The sequence below is a fragment of the Poromitra crassiceps genome, assembly GCF_964638095.1.
Source record: "Poromitra crassiceps genome assembly, chromosome: 3".
Taxonomy (NCBI): domain Eukaryota; kingdom Metazoa; phylum Chordata; class Actinopteri; order Beryciformes; family Melamphaidae; genus Poromitra; species Poromitra crassiceps.
The window spans coordinates 34,395,283-34,410,811 of NC_139625.1; the positions used below are offsets into that span (position 1 = coordinate 34,395,283).

General features: G+C 43.1%; 2 protein-coding genes across 2 annotated transcripts in view; one reads left to right on the forward strand and one right to left on the reverse strand.

Annotated features, from left to right (window-relative positions):
- The window catches only part of LOC310773610 (dynactin subunit 1-like), a gene marked incomplete at its 3' end in the record, with an annotated part of 82,570 nt that extends 73,125 nt beyond the window's left edge, over positions 1–9,445 (reverse strand). The window contains exons 1-2 of the mRNA XM_083633531.1: positions 9,369–9,445; positions 7,697–7,847 (exon numbers count right to left, since the gene is read on the reverse strand). Coding sequence (XP_083489657.1) covers positions 7,697–7,828 — 132 coding nt within the window. The 5' untranslated portion in view covers positions 7,829–7,847; positions 9,369–9,445. The remainder of the gene's footprint in view (positions 1–7,696; positions 7,848–9,368) is intronic.
- A 1,765-nt stretch (positions 9,446–11,210) lies between these two features.
- oip5 (opa interacting protein 5) overlaps positions 11,211–15,529 on the forward strand; it is a 9,900-nt gene continuing 5,581 nt past the window's right edge. Inside the window, exons 1-3 of the mRNA XM_083633593.1 lie at positions 11,211–11,596; positions 11,678–11,744; positions 12,291–12,413. Of these exons, the coding sequence (XP_083489719.1) occupies positions 11,407–11,596; positions 11,678–11,744; positions 12,291–12,413 (380 nt within the window). The 5' untranslated portion in view covers positions 11,211–11,406. The remainder of the gene's footprint in view (positions 11,597–11,677; positions 11,745–12,290; positions 12,414–15,529) is intronic.

Sequence of the window (15,529 nt, forward strand, 5' to 3'; positions counted from 1 at the left end):
ATCTGGATGGATGGCTACTTTAGCTTCATCATTAGCTGTGAAGAACAGGGTAGCCAAGACGTACGCTGAAAGAGAAGTAGCCTAAAGCTAAAGGGTGAGCACTGATGTCATCCGTGCTGGTGACAGGGACGCTGCCTGACTCAGAGACGGATGACACACAGGAAGTCTTCTGGGGCTCGCCGATTCTGTGTCCAGCAGTAACAAAAGCCTAGCAAGACATATTACCTGCCTGTCATGTATTGTCAGGTTTACAGATGCATGACAGAGGTCCTCCTAACACAAACATCATAACAGTAACGTCTCGCCTGGGGGGGCATCAGATCCGAACAAAGAGGCAACAATTCAGACAGAGGAATGCACCGCCAAAATGCATTAGTAGAAAATAGAACTACATGGTGGCAGAAAGAAATCCACCAGACACAACAGAAACAATGGCACAGATTAAAACAGCACTAACTTGACACACTGTGTCTGGCCTATTCATTCACTCATCTAGGATGTACACACACCGACACACACACACCTCTCGAGGTGAGGTAGTGCACACTCACCCGGGTGTACGTGTGCCTTCTGGGCTGTGACATGTTTCCTGGTCACCGGCCGTCTTGACTGAGGGAGCGACGTGTTATTGGAGAGAGCGCTTCGGCCAGACAGACACAAGGGGGTCGGGGAGAGGAGTGGGGGGGTTCAGTCAGAGATACCGCTGAAGCGTCTCTCTCTCTCTCCTTACAGATCACAGCATCCCTCTCCTAAATCCTCACAGTACAGTCTGGACTCTCCAAAAACTCCCTGTTTCTCCTCTCTGCTGATCATGGGGGCCAGCGGTGGCCCAGCTCAGTCTGGGAGCTTCTGAGGACACAGGCGCTCCCCCAATCGGGCCGACTTGATGAGGGGATGAATGGGCCGAAAAGGAAAACAGAGCAGAGAGAGTGGGGAAAGAACGAGCAGGCTCTGTCTGCTGGGAGTGCATCAGCTGAGCGGCAGCACTGCGCTAGTGTGTCTGCGCCTGGCTTCTGCAGGAGGGAGGGTGGTTTAGGCCCAGGCGACACTAGTGCTGCTGGGTCCTAAAGCCTGCAATATGTCTCTCAAAAGCATTATCACAAACTGGACAGTCGTTATTCCCATGGTAAATTCATTCAGCATGATGCAGTTTGGACTTGTTTTCTTCAGCTTTGTGGCTGATCAAAGAGAGCTCACACGGGCAAGACTTCTCACCGTCCAGATAAGTCCAATCGTCAAAGTGCATTCCCGCTAAAATCCTCCAATAATCAATAGACTCATGAATGAGCATCAGTCACCAAAAACACACTTTGAACTGTTTTGATAGCCATCAACCCAACAAAACAACATCATACAAGATGCCAGATGTATCCAGAAACAATGCTCTCTCTGCACTGCAGTCTGTGTCAGATTACTGTCCAAGTTCTTCAAAAACCATTTCACTTCCTCTCCCGCCTGTTAAAAAGCATGACTGACTGGTGTGTGACAAACAAATTACAGTTGACCTAGAAATGAGAAAGATGTGAAACACAGGTAGTGTAGTGAGTCTTCGTCCACCGACCACCGGGGGAAACCAGTTCAATTCCACTCCATTGTGTTTGGACACAAAAGGCCCAGGTGGCAGTCTATCATGCAGCACACTGTAAGCAGAGGCCTGCCGATTGCATTAGGGCCAGGCAGCATGATGGGTTGGCAGATCACAGAGACAGGATTAACACTCTTTTATGAGCTAACTGCATGGCTGGGCCTTTTTCACTCTCAACCCTCTGTGGGTTTTCTTTTTTTTGCAATGGAAGCAAACGCTGCAGGGCTTCTGTGCAAAAGGTTTCAGCATCGAGGCTGATGAGAGATTGGTTTTTAACAGGATGCATTTTAGCAGCTGGACCAAAGGGACCAAAGCTTTCAGGACAGGGAGATACATATCTGCCTAATAATACAATAGACCCTTTTCAAAGCAGCCATTTTGAAGTGGCAAAGCAGAGTAAGTAAACACTAATGATTGTTCCATTCCATTTAGGTGTTCCAGACAGTGCCAGGGCACTGCATAATATTATTGGTTACATCTGTGTTTACCCTGCTTTGAGACGTCAAATGGCTGCTGTGAAAAGGGTCTATAAAGCGGGCCAGGCAGATATATTGTGGGGCTTGTTTGTAGGCTAGTTAGTATACGCAATGGATATTCTGACAGAATCATGTAAGCCCGGTCCTGTTGAATGCATGTGGCTTCAAAACGGCTTAAATCCCCATATAATATCACAGAACTGTCTATAGTCTGAAAACAGCCCAACTCAACAAGAGATAGCCGAGATTCAGAGCTAAAGGAGGATATTTAGGGACACAATAAATCTCTGCAGTCTCTTTGCATCCCTTTATGCAAATGAGGAGGGCAGAGCAGAACCGAGGGGGTGCATGCTGGAGGAGAGGGAGGTGGGTGGGTGACCTTATCTCTCACAGAAGAAATAGGCATAGCCGCTGAAATCTACATGGGATCAGCAGACAACCAAAATGCCTCATCACAGACGATGAGGACAACGAGGCAGAGAGAGAGATGGAAGCGTGGCGCAGCTACAGTGGAGATTTTAGAAACAGAGATGGCATGACACACTGGAATCTCAGGCTCAGCACAGCAGCATCGACACTACGCATCGAGGTCTGCCGGTCCGGGGAGGAGAAATCCACCTCACTGACAAGGTAAAGGACGAACAACATTGCTATGTCCTAAATGCTAATACAGAACAACACAATGGCCTGTGCTAAAATAGCATGTCGTATACATTTAAGTTCAATATCTGAGAGATAACGTGCCTTTTATAGAGACTTGAATGAAGAGCTAAAATAGCAACTGCTGTGTCAAAGTCATGCTGTCATTGGTTTCACATAGCATTATGTCTTCAAGGTATAGATCTCTAGGGCTTGGGGGGGAAATCAATAGGAAGCACGGGTTTCATTTGATAAGAGTTCAGTTCAGTAAATGATATGGCAGCAGGGTCACTGAAACTGAATAGAAATAAGCTATTTCACTAAGGTGAAAGCTGCAGTCATCTAGTGTTAACATTTTTATTAGGCCTAATATTAACAGTACAACTTTTACTGCGTGGGATTTGTGAGATACATGTTTTGGCCTCATCATGATTAGTAATAGAGTGGTAAATGTTTAATTAATGGGTAAGCTATGAACTCAAATATGTCATCATCGCCATGAGGAGAATCATACAATTGACAAAAAGTAAAAAACAAAAAGTACATAATGTTTTATTTTTTAAATTACTTATATCCATGTAACCTATATCAATCTGATATTTGTTTCTTGGGACAATGTACATTTCTCAAATTGAAAGTTGGGTTCACCCTCCACTACCTGCTTGCCAGATATACGTTAGGTCTGCTCTAGACAGCACTATACCATGCATAAAAGTAGGTCATTACAAACACAAGGATAGTCATTAATTCATTTCAGATAAGATATGTGTCTAGCTGATGCTTTGTTCCAGTGAAATGAGCAACAAAATGCTTGATTTTAAATGTATCATCATCATCATCATCATCATCATCAAAATAGGCTAATGTATAAATAAACGTGACTGAGATATGGGAAAGCTGGGAAGTGCTAAATGTGTAATCTGGTGCCATCTAGTGATTTCAAAGCCAGGGCACCATTGCCTGAAAATATTGCCCCGCTGAATACGCCAGGATAATAATCTTGTCGGTAAATTAACTTAATTAAAATGAGCTATACTATTTATCCTAAATACAACAGAGGCTAATCATCATTTTTGGCCCGTTATGTCTAGTCATTTTCATTGACAGCATGGGTGTGGCTGCAGCCTGCTAGTTTTGACATTACATTACATTGCATTATATCCTGGTAGATTAATTAATGAAATGTGCCTCTGCCAAATGAAAAAATAAAATCTAAGATCTGCTGATTAAATGCAAATTAGCGTTAAGTCTCATCCATGAGGGCTGGCTGTCCGAATCCACTGCCCCAAATAAGCATCAACCACAGATAATCAAAGAGCTAATTAACAATCACCAGTCAGAAAACCCGTGTGTTTTTTAATATCCATTCGTTAATAGCTGTGATTATCTCTGGTTTCTGTGTCCACCGAGATTTTGTTTCCCCCTCAGTCTCAGCTGTCAGTTGGCTGGACACTCCCTGCTCAGCTGCTAGCAAATAGCCTAGCTAGCTTCAGTTAGCTTTCTCGTGCTTTCCATGCTTTCACCAAGCAACAATGCACACACACGCATTTTAACAAAGCTTTCCTGCATGTATTACCCAATGTGGCAGTACGTGCTGAAATCTTACCTGGTTGTGTTAAATGTAACCGCTCAGCTTCGTCTCTGCCAGGCTACACCAGGGCTACATCCATCCATGGAAATCTGACTGGCCTGGCAAGTGGCAACAGCAACATCCTGAGGTGTCTGAGGTCTGAGGTGTCTGAACTGCTGCCTGACCGCAAGTTCCGCAACTGTCAAACCACGGCCTGGTGGGATGTTCTTCTTCTTTAGATTCGGCCTGGTGGGATGTTCAACACTGTATAGGCTACTTTATAATACACACTGCTAAGTACATTACCGCATTCGTCAGTGATAAAGAGGACAGCTGACATTGAAATATATATCAATCTATAATTCCATGAAAGGAACAGAAAACAAATATAGCATAAATTATAATAAAGTTAATTAGATGTGCTTTCTTTGTCTTCTTTTGTTGGGTAACCTTGTTTCTCTTTTGCTTGTGATATGAAATTTGCAACCTGCACATTGGAAACAAGGGGGGGGGGGGGCACCCAAGAAAATATGAACTAACTTAAAAATGAAAGTAGAGGAAACAAATTGATCCTGACTATTTGTGCATCTGCAGGTGAGGCTTCTTGCTGACACACCTTGTAATCCATATTTAAACATAAAGTTAAACAAAGTTGATCAGAAGGTAGCAGACAGATCGTGGTGTAGTCTGGAGGGAACCAGACAGAAACCAACACATCCCATCATGAAGCACTTTGTCACAGCCTTAATGGAAGTCTTTATCTTACTGTATCTAAGTGTTTTTTATATTGTAATGATGCTTGTTTGAAAGTGTTTGTCTTGATGTCTTGTGATTTCATATGTGATGTCTTGTTTTTAACTTCTGGCCTGCTGAACGTCCCATCAGGTAGGCTACCAATAAAGAAACCTGGGAAGGACTGAGCCGAAACAATTGCCACACCCTGGAATGAATGAATAACTTCAATAAAGTGAAGATGAGAATGTATTTTTAGATGACATATCATGAACATGATGATGAAGTATGCTGTATGAATGATACATGTTTTTCAGCAATGTTTTAGATACCTGTAGGTCATGTTTTACATTTGCACTCCATCGAATATGAAAAGAATACAGTATGCAAGTTACAGAACAATAATTCACAGAGATGTTCACAAATACAAGTCTCATAAAGTCCTGTAATACAAATTTGTTTGCAGTCACGCTTACACATGGGAATGAATCATTAAGACTTAAGATAAAACTCAAAGCAATCCTGACCAGCAATGACTCGCAATGACTAGATAGGAAGAAAGTGTATCAAGCTTGGCCCAGCAATTTTGAAATGACTGAGCACACAAAGCTCAAACTCAAGAGATTCCGGTAGGCTAAATTCAAGAACTTTTAAGGACCTCTATAGGTCTATATCTATTTAGGACCTTGATTGATTTTTTTATGAGCCAACTGATTTTATTTTTTTAAAGTCAAGCACTTCCAAGATCCGTGGCAACAATTATTCGTCTCAAGGTTTCAAATACACCTAATATATTGTTATTACTTTATTACATTATGTATTCTCATGGTCTAACTTGTCACCTGTTCAGCATCTTTTACCAAAACATGGACGAGCTTCTCATTAGCATCTTAGTGTTTCAGGATCGCCTCATTTATCTTTAAAGAAACTGTGGTCAGGCTTGGGGAAATTAGTTATTGATACCATTTAAAAATAAATTATTAAAAAAATCACTTTATAGATTAGGTTTTTTTTCATGTCACAAAAATGAAAAGAGACACAGTTTAGCTCTAACATTTTATATAGGCACAAATGATATGCAACATAAAATAATTTAATAATAATAATTAAATTCAAGCAAATCAGTCAACATAAAACACTGGATAGCAACCATGGAAAGAACAGATTTATCCATACTTAAGGACTAATGTTACATGTAAATCAACTATAAAAGAAGGAAGGATCATGATTGAGGACGCTGTAGTTCTGACTGGCCGTTCACACCAAACGCGATTTAGCAAATTTGCAAAGAGATCACATACAAAGTCAATGCAATTTTGCCCCGGGTGGCACGAATGACGCCAAATTAGCCTCAGCCGCTATTTGATCGAGTTGACATTTTTCAACTTGAGCGAATGATTTGCAACCTCGAGCGAGTAATGCGATTTTTGTTCTTGGTGTCAACGTACCTTAAAATGTTAAAGTGATACTAAACCCCAAACCTAAATGCACCATGAAGAGTGGAACACCATGAGTGGTGTACGGGGGTTTGTGATGTCACCACTTGTTGTACTCTATAGAGGGTGATGTCACAAACCCCCGAGAACAGCCAATGGGGCCCAGAGCATCCAGCTAGCTAGAGCAGTGGTTCTCAATTTTTTTCACATGAAGGACCCCTAAACTGACAAAAAATAGACCACGGACCCCCATTTGAAAGGATTTTGTCCCACGGTCCCCCATGTGATAATAAGATTGATTCTTTTAGATGTTTTATTACAGAAGGTGTATAAAACCCATGACCAAAATAGTCATTGTGTTACTTATGAATGGAATTATAGCAAAAATAAATTACCCCTCTTTTGGCTGGGGACCCCCTGAAACTCCCTCAAGGACCCCTGGGGGTCCCTGGACCCCCATTTGAGAACCACTGAGCTAGAGCACTGCTTTTCACCATTGGGTGTCAGACTTCACCAAACATTTAGGTGGGGTTTACAGTCCTTAGTATTTTGAAGAATTCCTCAGATTTACACTAAATGCCAGGATTTCGACCTGCATTCTTCAACAACACTACTAAATTCCCACATATATTGATTTTCAACAGGAAAAAAAGGAAAATGTGTTTAGTATCTCTAAGCAATGTTTGCGTACGTGTGTTTTTACATTTCAGGCCATTCAGTCCCTTTTCCGATCTTGCTGTAAATCTAGTCTGTACTCAAACAGAGTGAAGTTGGTGATTTTTGCAGCAAGTTCAGGAACAACAAACTCTCTTATCTTGTCGTAGCCCATGTGTTCGTAAAGCCTATGAGCATCTGTCTGCACCACCGAGGTGTACAGAACGATGGCCGCGTAACCCCTGTCCCGCGTAAAATCAGCTACCGTCCGACACAGAGCCTTGGCGATGCCCATCCTGCGGTGCGTTCGGCGCACACTTATGCGCTTAAGTTCCAAGCAACCTGGCACCTCCTCAGTGGGCAGGCAGGCCACCATGCCGACCACACGACCATCGATCTCAGCCACCCAGAAGCACGTGTCCTTCTGCTCCAGGTAGGTCTCCCCGATGTGGTTGAGGTCCTTCTTGAGGGACACGTCGATGTAGTTGGAGAACATGTAGACGACGAACTGCCGCGCCCCCGCCAGGAGGAGGGTCACAGCCAGGATGGGCAGCAGGAAGGACTTGGAGCTGGTCATCAGAGCGCAGAACACACACATCAGAACCATCTGGGTCAGTGGCTGCTTCAGGAGGTGCATGAAGGACGAGGGCACGTGCTCGCTCATCCCCAGGGTGAAGATCTCCTTCACTGCCTCCAAGTCCTCGTCCCTGTACTTCCGGATCTGGATACTGGCCATGATGCGGCAGTGGGACCACCTTTCAATGAAACAGACAGGACAAATGTGAGATCTGCAAACTACTGAATTACCAATCACCAGTGTTGTGCACGTTCACACTTCACAAGAGCTAGCTCAAACGTTCATAGTTCATAGTTCACGATCCTGCCATGCCGTGCGTCGTCACTCCGCTCGTTCAAGCTCTCCGGTGAGGTGTTCTACCTATGTATACAGTCAAAGGGCTCCACTCGCTTTGCCAGTGAAAATGGATGAAACGGGTCCCAAGAAGAGGAAATACGCTTCCAAATTTCCGTCCACTTGGTGCGAGGCCTTCCCGTTTCTAACCGCTAGCCACATCCGCCAACAGCATGCGTTTTGCAAGCTATGTCGGGCCGACTAGAACACTGGGAAAAACTATGTTGGCAAACGTGCCGAACACAAACAAGCCTTGGAAGCACAGCGGTGGACTGCTAACATAGGCACATTCCTCATGAGAGTTGTCAGAGGCTGATCAAGTCAGAGAGGGGGTAAGGTAGAGGTGAAAATGGTGAAAATTGAGATGTTGACTTTTGATCACATCTTTTGTACATTATATATGTTTATTTTATTATTATTTATTTTACTGTGAGCTATGAATTTAAGACTAATTAAAAGTAATTTACTTCTTTACATCTGTTGTAGAACGGAAACATTCTTCATCCCGCATAACCAGCACCTCACTAGCCCCTTTCGTGACTCTTCCGGCTATAATTATTAATTATTATAGCCGAAAGAGTCACGAAAGGGGCTACCACCTCACTTGAGCCGAGAATGTTACATTTTCTCTCTCTACATCCTTGTATTTATTCTATTAATTTGTGGTGTACCGTTATATGGGGGCAGGATAACGTTGAGGGTAGGCCATTCAACCGATATCGCAGAGAATATTTTTCACAGCCCAATGTTGGCAGGTACGGTGTTGTTCGTGTGGGTCGCATTAACCATAATTGAAAAACCATAGCTGTATCTGGCAACACTGGTCGCAGGACAAAGTCAGAAGGCAGGGAAACACCCTTGACAGCTCGCGACTCCATGACAGAGCATACATATCACACACACATAATTAGGGCGAAGTTACACTGGAAAATAAATTTGATCAGATTAAGTTCCCCTGCTACCAACTTCAACACTAATCATCACTGTCATGATGATGACGGTCCCCCTCAAAATGACCTAAAATTGGCGACGCGTCAGGGTCACATGACAATTAGCGATACATGCCAACTGTGCGACAAGCTAACGCGCTAATGTTAACGTTACTGCAAAAAGGCATTGTTCGTCGCAAGCAAAAAATGAAAAATACAACACTGAATGTGCAGTCAGGTAATGTGTACATAGGACATGTAAACAGATAGCTTTTAGTTAACAATACTTTAAATCGGCGTGGCTATCTGCGAAGTTAGTTAACGCTAGCTAGTTAGCTAAAGACAGCTAGCTAAAGTGTCAAGCTGCCAGTGACGGACTGAGATTTGAGTATGACTCACTCGCTGGAGGAGAAAATATGTAAATAGAGACGACTAACCTGTTTTTGAAAATCTTGGACGCTAAATCAGAGTTGCATGAAGCCAAACTTGCCTCATCTGATCACCTCTGTTCCGTGAGCAACAACAAGACGAGCAACAATAAGTATTTCCGGTGACCGTTTTTCAGAGTAAAATTACCTTTTTGCACAAGCCTAGAGCACACAGAAGCCATTGATAAAGGATGCCAGTAGGATAAAAAATATATATATGGCGGCCCGTCAAACCCACCCGAACGCACTAATAGTGACATTTCTGGACAGCTATTGGACACTGGACACCCCCGTGTCCAAGATGTCAGCACAAACCATATGCACGCGCTAGGGTAGGGGTAGACGTCCTCTGACATCCCACTCTCAGCTAAGGCCAGTAGGAGTACAAACAATATAGGGTGAATGGAGGTATTATGGGACATAGCGTATTGCTATGTCCCATAGCAATACGCTATTATTATACTGTATATATTACTATTATAATTATATTATATTACTACTGTATATATTACTACTATTATACTATATATATTATTATACTATTATATTATTATACTATATATTATATTATTATACGCTATTATTATACTGTAAGTATACTATACTATATGACTATAATTATTATGGCGGCCCGTCAAACCCACCCAAAGGCACTTGACTCACTGCTCAAAGTGTTGGCCTTCTCCCTCTCCTACACCAGCCTCATGACCATGTTTAACACATTGAGTGCCAAGGACGTCTGTGGACGTCCTAAAAAAAAGTAACGAGAAGTGCCAAGGACGTCTGTGGACGTCCTAAAATCATAATTCATATTATTCCATAATTCTGCTGTTTAAGGTCGTACCCAGCCAGTGAGCATGAATCCCTTCAAGGGATCACACGGCGCCACCTTAAAAATCTACACGGGAGCTGCGCCACCCACCTCAGATCCTTTACTTTGTGCAGGAGAAAGCGGAGAAAGCCGTGATCAAAGAGACACCGATGCATGCTGCAGCCAGAGCCATATAGATTGCTCTGTCTGCAGCTGACAGTTGGCTGCGATCCGCGCCCACAACTGAGCTCTTCTGCCTCTGTCTATCTGTCTGCATATAGTTTCTCCACACGATTACCTGCCAGAAAGGCAGCACCCGAAGCCGAACGGCCAAACCTTTTCCTGCAGTCCCGTTTGCCATTTCCTTGTTGCGCTGGGATCCGCCCGGGGCAAAAACGGAGGCTGCGAAAATAGACTGTGTGCGTGTGGGGAGGAGTTTGCAGCTCAGGGGTGGAGAGGGGGGGAGAGGGGGGTGGGGCACGCAGGCTGCACAGAACTACACCATGTCACTACATCAGAAAATAGTAGCTAGAGTCAGTGAATGTGCTTGAAATTAGAGTGCAAAAAGTATTCATAAAAGTGACTTTATCTTGAAAAGTAAAAAAAGACAGCAGAAAACCCTTGAAAGTGCTCTTCTTTCAGAGGCTGTCATTTCATAATGGAACTGTCTAGAAACAAAATTTCTTCTTTGAAAGAAGCAGGAGTGTCCAATGTTTCATTAGAGTCCAGCCCTGTCCATATAGCCCTAAGAGAAAAAATTCTATAGCTGTTTTCACCTGAATGGAAGTGAATCTGGCACAGGCTCCAGACAATTTTACTGAAGCGCTGTGGCACTCAATGTGTTAAGGACCACGATGTGATACAGTGCCCGTCAAGGAAGGTCGTTACTGTGCAGCTTCGTTTGTGAAAACAAACAATACCGCCCCATCTGGCAATGTCAGGTTAGTGTGCTCTAGGCTTGTGCAAAAAGGTTATTTTACTCTGGAAAATGGTCAACGGAAATGCTTATTGTTGCTGGTCTTATTGTTGCTCACGGAACAGAGGTCGCAGAGACCCACACTCCATTTCAGAAGGTGGCGTTAATGCACCATAAGCTGTTTGTCAACCGCCATAAAACAGAAGAAGAAGAAGAAGAAGAAGAAGAAGAAGAAGAAGAAGAAGAAGAAGAAGAAGGTCACAGACACGATTTCAAAACAGAAGCGGGACGGCTAACGTTAGCCTACTAAACTTCATCAAATGGAGTATGATGGCAGCTTCTTAACGAAACGTATCGACGACCGTAGTATCGGTGGTGCAAAAAAGCGGGCGATGGAGGTCGAAAGCAAAAAGCTGGTGACTTTCCATTGCAAACAATGCAACATCGTGCTGGTGGACTCACTTGGCATATGCGGAGAGCTCCGAAGTCTCGACGCTCTCTTGTGCTCAAGTAAGTTCACTTCTGGAGAGGTCATCAAAAGTTTGGCTTCAAATATGCAGACACTTGACCCCTACAGTGTTTGTCTTTTAGGAGTAACCAATGATGTGCTTGTGAGTGATGAAACGGAATCAGCACTTAGAGGGGAAATGGCTAATTGGTGAGTGAACTCTTGCAATGATGGTTAGAGAGAGGCAAGAGGGAAGTAAACAACATGATAGATAGATCTCCACACATTAATTTAGCTACTGGTCAATTACTGGACTCAATCATAATTGAAATTCAGGGTTGGGATGGTATGGCATTAATCTGATGGCACAGATCGGCTATCAAGCTTGTCATAAACAAACCTCACCAAAATCTGTATAGGATGATTGTAGTCTGTGCAGGAAAAACCTGTCCATTTTTTTAATTCCTGCTTGTTTGTCTCAGATGCATCATTATACAGTATCTGGGAAAGTTGTATTTGTTTACATGTTTGTATGATTGCAACAACTCTGTTTTAGGGCCAAACCAGTGTCAAATAAGAGTATAACATATAAATGCACACTTGAGAGGACCACAAAAAGCATTTTAGTCCAGACATTTTTGCTGTGAATAACAATGCAATCTTCTTATTTAATTGATCTCACTACATGATCATTGAAAGATCTACTAATCCAGTATTTGTTGTTGTTGTTGCTGCCGCTGCTCCTCATCCTTTCAGCATCTACAGTTCTCTGCAGTGTTGTGGCTGCCGCTGTGTGGTGGGAGCAGTCGTTCACTCTGCGCCGCAGCACCTGGACGCGCTGCGCTCCGTCTTCCTCCTCTACAAAGCAAACATCAGCTGGTAATTAAGCCTCCATCTGGGGCCTATACCACGAAGCAAGATTAGTGGCTTAGCGAGGTAACTTCAGGTTTAACCCTAGGTTTGCCTTTGCCGTGCTACGATGCTAGTTAACTTCTTACCGAGATAGATCACCATAGCAACTTGTGTTCTATGGCTAACCTGCTCCAGAGCAGGATAAGTTGAGAGGATAAGATCAAAACCCATGAAAGACCCACCTTCTGACCAATCAGCTCTCTGGAAGCAGCGAGTCGCCATTCATAGGATCTCCATATGAAAAATAGATTGCACAAACAAACAAAAACATATGGCTCCTGTTGAATTAATCGAGGACTAAAGCCTTGCACTTTGTTGCAGGCTACATAATTAAATTAAGCCCTACTTACCACTTTGGAATATGTTTTTATATGTATTCATTTTTGTGCTCCCAAGTAGGCTACAGTAGATACGTTTGACCCCGCCGATCGATTGCAGGTAAACCGGTGTATAAAGGTTACATAAACGTCTCCAAAGCGCACGGTGCCGTGTGCGCAATGGAGCTGAGGCTGACGTTGGGTTGGACATGGTCATACATGCCAGAATAGCCTAAAGCAATTTAATATGAGATCGCCTGCACACAGATTATTCATATCTAGGCTACTCCTGCATTTTGCAGCTGCAACTGTGTTGTTTTTGGCCTGTATGATGTCATTGAACTTAATATTATTTCCAGCATAGTCCTTGTATGAAATATGGAGATATGCGACTCTGCTGCCAATATGTGACCACAAAATAGGCTATTTTTATCAATGAAATCTATACCCGCGCCGTGTCGATTCAGTTCAGCATCCTTTTTATGCCTCCGCCGGCGATAGCCAGGCCGGAGGCATTATGGATCTGGGTTGTCCGTCCGTCCGTCCGATGTTCGTTAACGCAATATCTGAGGAACGCCTTGACGGAATTTCATCAAATTTGCCTCAAACATCGACTTAGACTCAAGGATGATTTGATTAGACTTTGGTGGTCAAAAGTCAAGGTCACTGTGACCTCTCGAACGCCATTTTCAAGCTTGTTAACGCGATATCTCAGGAATGCCTTGACGGAATTTCATCAAATTTGCCTCAAACATCGACTTGGACTCAAGGATGAACTGATTAGATTTTGGTGGTCAAAGATCAAAGGCCAAGGTCACTGTGACCTCTCGAACGCCATTTTCAAGCTTGTTAATGCAATATCTCAGGAATGCCTTCACGGAATTTCATCAAATTTGCCTCAATCATCGCCTTGGACTCAAGCATGAACTGATTAGATTTTGGTGGTCAAAGGTCAAAGACCAAGGTCACTGTGACCTCTCGAAAGCCATTTTCAAGCTTGTTAACGCAATATCTCAGGAATGCCATGACGGAATTTCATCAAATTTGCCTCAAACATCGACTTGGACTTAAGCATGAACTGATTAGATTTTGGTGGTCAAAGGTCAAGGTCACTGTGACCTCTCGAACACCATTTTCAAGCTTGTTAACGCGATATCTAAGGAATGCCTTGACGGAGTTTCATCAAATTTGCCTCAAACATCGCCTTGGACTCGAGCATGAACTGATTAGATTTTGATGGTTAAAGGTCAAAGTTCAAGGTCACTGTGACCTCACACACCCAATTTCCAAGCTCTGTAACGCAACATCTCAGGAGCGCCTTGACAGAATTTCTTCCAATTTGCCTCAAATGTCGATTTGGACTCAAGTATGAACTAATGGCGGAGGCATAAATCTGCGGTGCGGTCGTTCTAGTTTAATTTTATTATCATTCTTTTTTTTGATAGCCTATAGCAATTATTCCATCAGTGCGACCAAACACATCATGAGATCATCATTATTCATTGAGCCTAAATGGTCTAAATACGCCTACAGCTTTTGGAAATTTAGACTGAGATAGATTACACATTACTTCCACTCGAAAAAAGACAGGTTTTATTGAGTTTATTGAGAGGGTGAATTGAGCTGCTGTATGATCATACGTGGAGGCAGAAACTGCTCTTCAAAGAAATGACTGATGTGAATAAAAGCGGTAACTTTAGACAGTCATTCGGGAACAGACTAATAATATCCAACACAGATTTAGATTCTGACATACAGTAAAGTTTCGCTAATTAATACACTTTGATTTGCGCTTTGAATGAATGAGGAAATAGGCGTGTCTGGCGCAGTAAAGCTGGAGCTGTCTATATTGTATTGTGATTGGCTGGTTGTTAAAAACCATGCCTCTTTCATGGGCACGAGCTCCTATGCGCGAGCATTTTCATGTGCACATGCTCTCAGATAGATTAGAAAAACCTGGATCCACTTACCGAGTTGATAACCACATTCGTGGTATCGTTGAGCTGGATTGCAATGATCTGGTTAAGCCAAACCAGATCATGGGACAGATCCTGGATCTGCTTATGCTACATTCGTGGTATGGTCCTCTCTCTCTGTCTGGATAGGTTTCACTAAAGCACTGCCGAATGAATAATAATAAATATAGCCGCAAGCGGCAATACCAGAGCCGTATACCATGAATGTTGTATAAGAAAATCCAGGATCTGTCCCTTGATCTGGTTTGTCTAAACCAGATAAGCTCGATTGTAGTTAACTTGTACCACGAACGTCGATTGCCACTCGTTAACTGGAACCAGGTTTTTCTAATCAAGCCGAGAGCTCGTGCACATGAAAATGCCCGTGCACTGGAGCTTGTGCCCGCAAAAGAGGCGTGGTTTTTAACAACTGCCAATCACAATGCAATATGGACTGCTCCAACTTCTACAGCGCCAGACACGCCTATTTCCTCATTCATTGAAACCGCAAATAAAAATCTGCGTTGGATATTATTAGTCTGTTCCCGAATGACTGTCTAAAGTTACCACTTTTATCCACACCAGTAATTTCTTTGAAGAGCGGTTTCTGCCTCCACGTAGGCTATCTACAGCAGCTCAATTCACCCTCTCAATAAACTCAATAAAACCGGCATGTCTTTTGTGGAAGCAATGTGTAATCTATCTCAGTCCAAAATCTGTATGTATAGACCATTTAGGCTCAATGAATAAATAATGATCTCATGATGTGTTTAGTCGCACTGATTGAATAATTCCTATAGGCTAATCAATA